Source organism: Plecotus auritus (genome assembly GCF_963455305.1).
Source record: "Plecotus auritus genome assembly, chromosome: 2".
Classification (NCBI taxonomy): domain Eukaryota; kingdom Metazoa; phylum Chordata; class Mammalia; order Chiroptera; family Vespertilionidae; genus Plecotus; species Plecotus auritus.
Window position 1 is genome coordinate 14,497,039 of NC_137771.1, and position 12,850 is coordinate 14,509,888.

The 12,850-nt window shown below is 36.1% G+C and overlaps 1 protein-coding gene across 3 annotated transcripts in view; it reads right to left on the bottom strand.

Annotated features, from left to right (window-relative positions):
• HNRNPR (heterogeneous nuclear ribonucleoprotein R) overlaps nt 1–12,850 on the bottom strand; it is a 37,835-nt gene that overhangs the window by 6,028 nt on the left and 18,957 nt on the right. For all 3 annotated transcript variants that reach the window (XM_080655685.1, XM_080655687.1, XM_080655686.1), the window contains 3 exons: nt 7,617–7,793; nt 5,727–5,862; nt 2,740–2,945 (listed from right to left, as the gene is read on the bottom strand). In XM_080655685.1, the coding sequence (XP_080511811.1) occupies nt 2,740–2,945; nt 5,727–5,862; nt 7,617–7,793 (519 nt within the window). The remainder of the gene's footprint in view (nt 1–2,739; nt 2,946–5,726; nt 5,863–7,616; nt 7,794–12,850) is intronic.

A 12,850-nucleotide genomic window follows, 5' to 3' on the forward strand; every position in this document is an offset into this window, starting at 1 on the left:
AGGAGGCAGCCAATCAATGATTCTCTCTCATTATTGATGTTTCTATCTCTCTCTCCCTCTCTTTTCCTCTCTGAAATCAATAAAATTATATTTTCAAAAACACACACAAAAAAACAAGGAAGAGTTCTAAGAGCTGTCATGGAGAGATTGCTAGGATACATTGTTGGTTAAGACTTTTTTCCCCCGTTTCTGAAACAGGGATCCAATTTAATAGTAAATGTGACAGATAAGCACTGTGTCATAGTTTAATTGGCAACATTTATAATTTCTTAGTGGTACTTATAATAATGGTATACCTTCCTTAGAGCTGATGAAATAGAGTGGTAAATAAAACAAATATGAATCAGTGAAAACAGTAAGTTACTTGTATAAAAAGCAGGGAAAGAATACATCCTCAATATCTGTGAGTATTTGCCCAAGAAAACATGAAAAGATAGTAAGAGATTACTAAAACTGAATGCCTATAGGGAACCAAGGGGTATGATACAGATATGGTAGATGGGGCTAGGGGTGGAATTGGGACTTCTCTGTCTATACCTTTCTATACAATTTTGATTTCTAAGCTAAGGAAATATATTAACTATTCAAACAAAAAAACAAACATATCCACTGAACAAAGTGTTGCTATATGAATAGAAAGGATGGGGGAGAAAATCTTAATGGGTGAAAAAAATGGAACTGTTTCCATCTCTCCCTCTATCTCCTTTATTTTTCTAAATGTTGTCAATACTGAAGTATAACTACATCAGACAGGCCTCCACTGATTTCCTTTTTAACTAAACATGGATCCCTTATCTTTTTCTGAAATGAAACCATAATATACTATATAAAAATTACTTGTTGCCCTAGCTGGTTTGGCTCAGTGGATAGAGCGTCGGCCTGCAGACTGAAGGGTCCCAGGTTCGATTCCGGTCAAGGGCACATGCCCAGGTTGCAGGCTCAAGTCCCCAGTGGGAGGTGTGCAGGAGGCAGCTGATCAATGATTCTCTCTCATCATTGATGTTTCTCTCTTTCCTTCTCTGAAATCAATAAAAATATTTTTTTAAAAATTACTTGTTAAAACTGTATTTAAAAAGATACATTTATTTAGGTGCTTAGGTTCTGTTTGATTTTAAAACTGACCCGACTTGGCAAAAGATCTTCAATAAATTGTCTGATAGAGTGAAATAACAGCAAAAGCTTTATTCTACTGTGTAAATTCTCCCTCATTAGAAAACAATAAAAGAGTCAGTAATATTCAAGTTTATTCAACCAGTATTATTCAAGTTTATAGAGGCCACCTATTCATTCCAAAATTTGTTTCAGATGCAGAAAGAACAGTTACTAGAATAAAATTTGAAGTTTTCTAACCCTATAAAAAGATATAGGGTAAATTTCAATCTGAAAGATTATCAGAAGTATGTGAAAAGTGGTTGATGAGAAAATTAGTAGCTATACTTTAGAATTTGGGGGGATTTGATTCCCCTCATATAATGTGTAATATACCTATAATACTATTTTTAAAATGTTTTTATAGGATAAGCAATACAGGCTACAATACAGTTTCTACAAGGTAGAGTCAAAGTTATAAGAGATCTGAAGATATTTATCCAATCCTAATAAAATAGGTCACATCCAAATTCAGTAATTTTGCCCCAGTCACAACTGGGAGAACAAGTGAAACTGAAATCAAACTAGAAAAGGAAGGAAGGAAGGAAGGAAGGAAAGAAGAAAGAAAGGAAGGAAGGAAGGGACTATCTATTTAAGGAATATGTTAAAAAGATACTGAGCAGCACATCTGAGAGCCTCTCTGGTTCATTCTCAATGGATCTTCTGTTTAACACAAAGATGTTTTTGCCTACAAAAAATTTATCATACTAATATAAACTGGGGCTCTCCAAACTAATCAGAGTGAGGACTGCCTTCTCAGAACCTAGAGGCAGACTTCTCATCCAGAAGAATCTAATCACTAACTTATGATCATCCATAAAGTTGCTACCTCCCTGAGAAGGGAAAAGACATTTACCAAAATACTCAAAAACTCACTAAAAGGGACAGAGATGCACCTCTAATGTGTCCCTTCAATCCCAGGACTCACCCAAAGGAAAACCTGAGAATGAGGATTCATGGCACCATCTGTTACCAGGCAAAGATCTTGGCAATGCAAGGATAGGACAGAGGAAAACGAGGTCCCTCTATAGGACTTGACATGCATATTTTGCCACTACCATATAACAGCAAACATGCAAACCTTTTGCCTTTCTTCACAGGGACAATACCCTAAAGGAAGCTTGATAATTAAAAAAAGAAAAACTTTTTAAAATAAGAGAAAAAAATTAGATATAAATATAAATAAAATTATTCCTGGCCATTTAATAAAAGTCATAATATGGTCAATGAAGATAATAATTCAAACTTTACCTCTTTCTTTACTAAGAACTTGTCTTTTTTTTCTTTTTAAACCTCTGTATTCCTTATAATGCCTAGCACTAAACAAATTCTCAGTGTGTATAAAAATACTTAATGGAAGGGATTTCATTTCAGTTCCTTTACACGTTTAATCAGCAGGAAAAGGAATGGTTAATGGAAATTCCTGAATATCAAGAAAGGCTGTTAAGTTTGATGTTAAAACAGGTCCTTGCCTAAATAGTTAAAATCAAGAGCTATAATATTAAAAAAAAACTCAAAAAATTTTGAGCTTCATTCTGAGTATAAAATTTAAATGATGACCACACCTCCATCCCAAGCAATTGCATTTACCTTAGCCATGACTTCTGGATCTGGTTCTTCCACAGGGTCAGCCCATTCAACTGTAACTACATTTCCCCATACTTTTACTTTTCCACTCATCAGCCGGCGTCTGGCTTGTGCTGCTGACTTGTGATCCTCATATTCAAGGAAGCAGAACCCCCGATTCTTCTTTTTGTCATCGGGTTGATGATAGAGAATAACGTCCACCAAACCCTCTGTTAAACCAACAGCCAGATATATAAGCCAAAAGCATCCACCACACATCTACTGATTAGGTAGACCTAAATCCACTTGCCTAAAAGCAAAAAATAACTGAAGAAGCCTCAAAATGATTCACTAATTACCTAATCAACAATTTAATCAGCATTATAGATATGAGGTTTGGGACAATATTTTTATGTTTCCTTTTAATTTTAGGGGTCGTAAAGATACAGCCATAAACAATAGGTGCAACTTCTACGTTTTGACATATAACTTTCTACAATGTTTTAGAGGTTTGATGTAACATTACCTTATAATTTATGAAAATACTACATCAAGAAACTTAAAAATCAAATTATTGATATAAAGCCAAGAGAACTAAGATTCAACAACTAACAATCCTTGGGTCTAACTTAAAAGTTAGTTTTTACTAAGAATAAAAATAATTGCTAAATACTGGTGTCCCTCTAGTCTGTCCTGTGCCCTCATCTTTCCATAAATCTTCTTTCTAGGTAAAAACCAGCTAGTTCCTACTCTTAAATACTATCTATATCCTTAAGAATGCTTAGATTTTATTTCTACCCCAGACTTAAAAGACATTTCAAATTTAACAGTCCAAAACTGCACCACCACTCCCCAAATCTGTCTTCCCTAGATTTTCCTACTTAATAAACAGTGCTATCTCCTGGGTTTCTCAAGCCAGAAATTAAAGACTCATTCTTGATTTCCTCCTTTACTTCATCTCCCCTATCCAATTCCAAGCCAATCTACCTCTTGCATCTCCACTGCTCAATCTCCTATTTGAACATTATGAAAGCTTCTACTCTTTACCCCTTTCTAAGCCATTATATATACAGCAATAGGAATAATATTCTGAAAACATAAAACAGACGTTATTCCCTGTTTAAGACCTTCAAATACCATCTCATTATACATACACTAAAATCCAAACTCCTTACATGGTCTACAAAAGTCCTACCTACTTCATTTCATATAATTCTACCCCTAATTCTACCTTTTAAAAACACTGGCCTTCTATTAACTTTAATATACCAAGTTCTTTCTTGCCTTAGAACACAGGCACGTGTTACTCTCTTGGAATGCCTCTTTGTATGCTACATCCTTCTCATTCTTCAGGTCTTGAATGAAATGTCACCATATCAGAAAAGGGTTCCATAACCATCAAATCCCCAATAGTAGCTATTCTCTACCTAAATATCCCTTATTTCCTTCTTCACGGTGCTTACCACAATGTGTAAACATTTCTTTAATTTTGGTGGGGAATCTTCTCTCCTTTCCCAGAATGTAAGCTCTACAGGGCAGAGACTAGATCTCTTATTCACCACTGTATCCCAGCAGATAGTACAATACTAGCACTTAATAGGCACTGGATAAACACTTGCTGAAAAAATGAATACATGGATATAAAGCTAGAAAGGAGTTGGTAAATTATGATAAACTAGAGGCCCGGTGCATGAAAATTAAGCATTGGGGGGAGTGTGGGGAGTCACTCAGCCTGGCCTGCACCCTCTCGCTGTCCGGGAGCCCTCCGGGAGCGGGCCTAAGCCATCAGTCGGACATCCTCAGCACCTCCATGGAGGCAGGAGACGCTCCCGCCAACTCTGCTGCGCTCGCCAGCTGTGAGCCCGGTTTCTGGCTGAGCAGCGCCCTGACCACCAGGGCAGCTCCCGTGTTGAGTGTCTGCCCCCTGGTGATCAGTGCACATCATAGCGACCAGTCATTCCACCTTTCAGTCGATTTGCATACTAGCCCTTTATTATATAGGATTATTATATAGAATAGTGGCAGTGGTTACAATGTGGGATGCTAGAAGTAAAAAATTCCGGAGTGGCTAAATGTGGGGCAACAAGTTCCAGAATGTGATCTGCATGTGGGGGAGCTGAAGTAAAGGACTGAAGATGAGGTGGTCATAAAACTAGGAGGCTAGGGTACTGGATGATGCCTCTATGGTGAAAGTACTAAGAGTAAGTCAATTTAGGACAGAAGAGGAAGACTGTGAGCCAGAAGCAACCTTCAATTAATAAGACAAACTGAAACCAGAAGAGCAACAGATGACAGCTTGAAGGGGAAAGGATAGTATATCTGGATGACAAAAATGTAAAGAAATAGTGGGGTTTTCTTTAAAAGGGAAAGTAATACTCTAAAAAAGTGTTTTTTAAACCACAGCTAGTGTTTAGTAGCTCTCTATTAGCATTTTAAAAATGGAAATAGAAAAGGAAATATCAGACTAAATCATGTAAAGTAGTAAAAGTATATGGTTTCATTAAATTTTGTTTCAGTTACATATAAATGTATACAGACCAATGTATAAACATATACATTGTAATATAAAATGTACTTCTCAATCAATTCCATGCATTTAGAATTGCAAATTTTGAAAAATATGATCTAGATGAGCTAACAGGAAGAGGACAAGAATCCTAATCCCTTTGGACCTGAAGTACACTGAATGTCAGAAGGGGAAAGCCTTCACTTGAAGACCACAGGGCAAAAGCTCTGGCAAAAGCCAAGGTTCAATTAAGGTAAAGTGAAGGGGACATTCCAAGATATTAAGGATATGAGGAAACATGCTTAATGCAAACCACTATAAATATTAAAAAATTCAAATGATTTATCAAACTGGCAAAATCCAGAAAATAATAAAAGCAGGAGAGATGCTATTTAGAAATTTAATAGACACTTAAACTCTTCGATTAATGTACACATCCTTTTTGCACTTATAAACAGTACCACAGATTTCCCAAAATTAATTTCTAAATACATTTTCGTTTTACCTGTGACTTTACTGAATTCTTCCAGGATGTTTTCTTTAGTCTTATTCTTTGGAATTGATCCAACAAAAAGCCTGTTGTTTGCCACAGAAATGCACACTCCAAGGTGTTTACCAGGGCGAATTTCATAGCTGTCACACTGCAAGGAAGAAAAGAACCAGACACCCCACAACCACCCCAAACTCAGGACAACCGATCTCAATCTAAAATATTCATTAATTTAAGGTCAACCACTCCCTGCTTCATGAACTCACCAAGTTCCCTCAGGCTTGTCATAATATAAATGTGTATTTTAAACTTGTTACAGCCAGTCTTTCATTTAATTTGGTTTTGTTAACTTTCACTATTCCTCCATATTATAAATGACTCAAAGTTATTCTCATTTTATTTTTAAAACTATCTTATTTCATATTTAAGATTTTATCTATCTAAAAACTTTTTTCCATGTTTTTTTTTCAGAAAAAGTACTTTGGAGATGAAATCAGATACAGACAAGCCATTGGCAAGATAATAATATATAAAGAGTAACAACTATGTTTAATCAGTGCAAAAGAAATTTAGAACTTCACATTCTACACAAACCACAGAATTCTAAATATATAAAGTTTTAAACTGCATATCAAACACAATACTTTCAAAAGTATATAAAATGATATAAAAAATGTTTTATTTAAATCACTATATGATGGTTTCCTTGATAAATTTTAGCTTCTCATGCTTTAACATTACTTACCCATTTATTTATTAAAAGACATGTTATTATTAAATGAAATCATCCATATGTTGCCAAAACATGGAAATAAAGATTTAAAAACTTAATATTAAATAAACAAACTGTAAAAAAAAAAAAATCCATAAAATCTGGGTCAAACTAGAAGTAGAACTACTTTAGAGGCAACTTATGAAACAAAAGCCTTGGTTAAAGAGGTTACTGCTCTAGGACTAGAACTAGACTAGGTGAGGGCTTTAGATATCTGGCAAAGATTATGCCAAAATACAATGATACTGTTAAGTTACTGAGATGGTTGTATTTTAATACAGTAGGAGTGAAGATATACATAATTTGCAAAACTTAGTTACTACTGCTACTCATAAGTAAGTACGAAGAGTAAAAGGCCCTATAAAAAGGAATTAATAGAAGACTGGTTATAAAATAGCAAAAAAGAGAAGGATTAAAGACAGAAAAGACTGAATGACCTGGAAACAAAAATATAGAAAAGAAGAATATACTTAGAAAATAAATTTTATGATTAGGCTGTGACAAAAATAAAACAAAACAGATTCAGAACCATTTCCTGAATTGGCGATAGTGTCCTAAGTCTTCATTATACTTTAAGAATCCTATCATAAAGTTTAACAGCAAGAAATGACATCCTTTCTATCAATATTCAAATGGAATTTTAGATACTAATCACTCTAATTAATAACTTTTAAAAATATATTTATATTTATTGATTTCAGAGAGGAAGGAAGAGGGAGAGACAGAAACATCAATGATGAAAGAGAATCATTGATTGGCTGCTTCCTGCATGCCCCCCACTGGGGATTGAGCCTGCAACCCGGGTGCCTGGACCGGGAATTGAACTGTGATCTCCTGGTTCACAGGTCAACACTCAACCACTGAGGCACACCAGCCATGCTCTATTAATAACTTTTTAGAATTATGGGACACTTTCTCCAACACATTAATTCTTGGGTATCCTCATTTCTTTTTTACTTTTATAATCAGAAAACACAGAGCAAAGGCCACATACCAACTCAGTCAACATAAAAACATTCAAAGCAATAATAAAGAAAATAAAGCAATGTTAACTGCAAACATTTTAAACTGAGGTAATTCTCTCAAATAATGACTTGCTAGACAGCAGGTATATCTGTTTTGTTATCACATACCAGTTTAACAGCTTCCTGTGCAGCTTCCTTTCCACAGAAGGTGATAAATGCATACCCTCTGTTCTGACCAGACAGTGGATCCATCATAAGACGTAGGTCCCAAATGGGACCAGCCTTTTCAAAAAGGGGTACCAACTCATCCTCATATAAATCTCTTGGTATTTTACCTACAAAGACCTGAAATAAAATCTCGGTATTAGAATCCCAATGTAAGCATTTGATTTTAGATCTATAAAGCCTAACTGCCTTTTCTTTAAGGGGATGGGGACAGGAAGATGGTTAAGGAGCAATGGGATAATAATTTGAATTTTGTGAAACTGACCCTAATTTTTATTATAATGACTTTAGGGTCATCAACATAGAACAATATTCTATATTGAATAATGGAAACTGATAAATAAGAGTGTGCAAAATTTGTACTAAAATTTGAATATTTATAATTTATTTTCCTCATAAAAGTGAAGAACACGTATGTTCATGGAAATATGTCTGTTTTTATAAAAATAAAATTGAATAAAAGATTAATGTGGTCTTCCTCAAGCTTTCTCAATCTAAACTTTTTATTATTTAAAGCTCCAGGGCTTCTTCAATCAGGCCCTTTCTCTACCAGAATATTATATTTTAAGGTCTATAAAAAATTCTTCACCATATAAAGATTTAGTATTCTACCTTAATAAAAATTATATAGGATTAAATTATACAATGATAAATTCAAATTAAGTAATCATACACAATTTTCTTCAAGTTTCTACATTAGTAACATCAAAAATAATCCTTTATGTTAAAATATTTGCAATCCAGTCTTAACGAGTAAATCAGTGTTTGCATGAGATAAATGGTCTAGTGAAACTCTTCTACATCACCGTTTCATATTCTGAAAAATAACCTGGTTAATGAATAATAGCAATCCAAAAGATGTCAAAATTATACTGGATATTAAGTTTCTGATGTTAAGCTCCATAACAGTTGTGCAATCTAACACAATCCTTTCCAAAAAATGGATTCACCTTCATAGCTGTTGGGTAAAACCGGAGGTCTTCTTCTGAAAAATCTAGCATAATTCTCATACAACAGTTATTCCAATTCTGTCTTCTTGAGTTCTCCAATCCTTGTTCAGTCACTTTAAGTTCTTCTGGGAAAGTTACTAGTTTCCTCATATTCCTTCCTCTCAACCTTAAAAACTTTTCTCAGCATCTATTTTCACTTCTTTCCTTTATACCTCAGAGAAAGAGATTTACTTCCTTTCCAAGGTTAACTTCTTAATCCTAATAAAACAGCACATTTCTTTTCACCACCTTCTTGTGGAAATAATTACAAGCCTTTATTTCTTCAACTCTTCTATTTTTTGCTCAATACACCCTTCTTTCCTGTCAACTGGTTCTTTCCTCTGTCTATAAACATGCTAAATCTCCCACAGCTAAACAAAATACAAACAAATAATACTTTAGCTTCTATATCTTTCCTTTTACTTTTATATGCTTAGAACATACCCCCCATGTTTTATTTTACTCATGCAGTTTTTCTTTTCAATATATCTACTAGATGCTTAGTACTGGTGCAGCTACAGAGAAGTAAAAATAAGACATTTAAGGCATCATTTTAATGGTATCCCTACAGAAGCATCTTTCTAATGAAAAATCCACTCAGAAAAGCACTTGGCATCTATGCTCTCTTTAACTTTCCAAAATTGACTTCTAAACTGCATGCCCAAATGTCACTAATGAACTTCTAATGACCAAATTTTCTTTTCTCAGTCTCACCATCCTTGCCTCAACAAACATCAAGACTGGTGATCCTACCTTCTGAAAATCCTCTTAAATCTTCAGAATCCTACACTAACCTGATCTTCTTACCTTTAATTATTTCCCTATCCTTCCCAAGGCGATCCTTCAATCTACCTACATGTTTCCCAAAGTTATGGTTCTACTATACTACACTGTATTTTCTTCACTTATAAAGATCTTATCCCCAAAGCCTACAACTATATAGTCATCTTCCAGATCCCCATCCCAAGACCTAATTCTGTGTCTCCAACTGCCTATCAAACATTTCCTCTTGATTGTCATTAATAAGTCTAGCAGTGCCAACTTGTTTTTTTAATATAGATATATATATAGATAAGAATATCAGAATAATACAATAGTAGTTATAAGACATAAAAAACTTTTCTAATTGTATTTTTCCTTATTACATTTCTAAATATTCTACTATGAAGATAGAATACATTTGTAACAAATGTTTCCTTTTTCAAAAGTCAAACTGACTAAAACCCACCCTTGTCAACTGGCTCCTCTGAACTTTCACCATTTCTCTTGGAAGAACATAATTTCTGCTGCTCCTCCAACAAGGTGACTGAGGAAATATTACTCCCATAAACTAAACAAAAAAAATCTCAAATATTTTGAATCGATCCCATTCTCATCCATGTCCAATTAATCTTTTAAGTATCAGCTTAAAGTTGCTCCAATGCATAATGCCTAGCCTATACAGACAACTGGTTCCTTCTCATGAAACAAACCTTTCATGAGACATGGAAATGCATACATTTTGGACTCATATGCCATGTATTTTTCTAAGTTCTAGGGATATAGTGAACACCACAGACAAGGTCTAGGTATTCATGAAGCTTGTATTACTGATATAAATATAAACAATATTTTTTAGGAGGTGTTAAAGGTTAACAAAAATAAAGGAAAGAAAGGGATAAAAATTATGAGGAAGAAACTGTGTTTTAATCAGAGGGCCTCCTTAAGGAGGTTAAATTTGAATTGAGACCTAAGAGAGAAAATAAATAACCTGAGGAAAGAACATTCCACAGTGAGGGAACAAGTACAAAAAGATGGGAGTACAACTGACATTGGTGAAGAACAGCAAATAGGCCAGTTACTAGAATACAACGTCCACACAGAAGACAGTACTGAGAATGAGACAAAGGTTAAGTTAAATCATGGTTAGGAGTTTGGGTTTTATTCCAATTGTGTTGGGAAGACATCAGAGAGCTTTGAACAGACAAGTGACGAGGTATGACTTATGTTCTAAAAGGAATATTTGGGTAACTGGGTTGAAAATGGAGTGTACAGGGAAACAGGCTGACTGGTCAGGTTAACAGGGCAATCCCAGAAAGGGATGATGTGGCTTGGCAAAGTAAAGTAAAGCTATGAAGGTAGGAAAAATGTAAAAAATAGTGAGTTTCAAATTATATTGAATTCAAATCTACATTTTAGTTACCTTGAGCAAGTTTCTTAATTAGTGAATCTCAATTTCCCCATCTGGGAATAACACCAGTAAGAGGGTTCAAATTTCCATGTGAGTGGAGAGTTCACAACTTGTTCCTCATTTTATTCCCAGCATTGGACACCGTGGGTGCTCATCTTTGAATAGATGTATGAATGAGCACCTACCTCATACTGTTAACTTCTGCACTAACTGGATAGATCCCATCCCCTTTCCTACGCAAGGACGCATGGACCAGCAACAATTTTATCAATTTCCCCTTTTATAAATGAATCATTTCCATCAGCACATAAATATATTTTAATTTCTTCCTTAAAATTTAAACAAAAATATATCTTGACTATAATACCTTCCAGTTATTATCCCATTTCTTGCTACCTTTGTAGCAAAATTGCTAAAACAAACAAACAAACAAAATTAAAAAAAGCCTGTAAGTTCTTGCTATCTCAAATTCCTCATCTTCCACTCTCTTGAATCTTCTCCAAATCAGGCTTTTACCACCATTCCTGTCAAAGTCAACTAATGACATCCACCTTGCTACAATCGTCAATTCACAGTCCTCACCTTACCTGGAAAGTTTGATATAATTAACCAGACTTCCTTCTGTGAAAACTTTCTTGACTTCCGAGACACCAGACTCTTGGTTCTTCTTACCTCACTGGCTTGCTCTTCTCAGTCCCTTGTTAGTTCCTCCTCATCTTCCCAAACTCTAAATGTTGAAGGGCTGCAGAGATCAGATCTTAGACCTTTTCTCTAAGCTACACATATTTCCTTGGTAACTGCATCCAAACTTATGGTTTATAAATACCATATAGATGCTTATGTCTCCCCACATTTACAATCTCCAACCAAAATTCTCCCCTGAACTCCAGACTCATATAAGCAACAGATCAAACAACAGCTATACTTGGAGTTCTAAGAGATATCTCATAACATATCCAGAATTGAACTACCATCTTTCAATCCTACTAATTTGCTCTTTAATACAGCCTTCCTCTCATCCTCTCATTTCAATAATGGCAATTCCATCCTTCCAGGTGCTCAGGTAAGAAGTCTTGAAGTCATTCTTGGCTGCTTTCTCTATCCCCATATCTAACCTATCAATAAATACTGTTTAAGCCCTAACCAGTTTGGCTCAGTGGACAGAACGTTGGCCTGTGGACTGAAAGGTCCCAGGTTCGATTCTGGTCAAGGGCATGTACCTTGGTTGCGGGCACATCCCCAGCAGGAGGTGTGCAGGAGGCAGCTGATCGATATTTCTCTCTCATCGATGTTTCTCTCTATTCCTCTCCCTTCCTTTCTGTAAAAAAATCAAATATATATATTTTTAAAAATAAATACTGTTTGATCTGCCTTCAAAATATCCAGAATCTGACTACTTCTCTCTAGCTTCAGCTATACCAACCTGCATTATCCTATCTAATAAAGCTGGAATATGCTAATTGACCCTCACGGCATCACAAAGATGGCAGCGCCCATAGCCAATAAGGAGGGAATATGCTAATTGACTGCCCCGCCCTCAAAGATGGCGGTGCCCACAGCCACAAGATGGCGGCGCCCAGTCCCCTCAGCCCTGGCCTTGCCATGCACCTGCCTCTGGAGTCCCCCAGTCTCCTCAGCACCTCCAGCTGCCCAGGGCCAGCAAGCCTCGGATGGCGGCTGCCCAGCCACCCAGGGCTGCCTGAGGCTCAGGTAACCAGGGCTGGCCGAGGCTTTCACTGCCGGCAGTGGCAGCAGCAGAGGTGTGATGGGGCGTCGCCTGCCCCTGAAGGCTCCCGGACTGTGAGAAGGGGCAGGTCGAGCTGAGGGACCCCTCCCCCCGCCAGTGCATGAATTTTCATGCACCAGGCCTCTACTCAACTCTATAAATATTAACAGGGCACAGCACTGAAAAAAAAGCTACTGATAAAAGGTGTCCTAAGGCAGTGGTCGGCAAACTGCGGCTCGCGAGCCACATGCGGCTTGCGAGCCGCGGTTTGCCAGTCTGTTGACTAATGAGT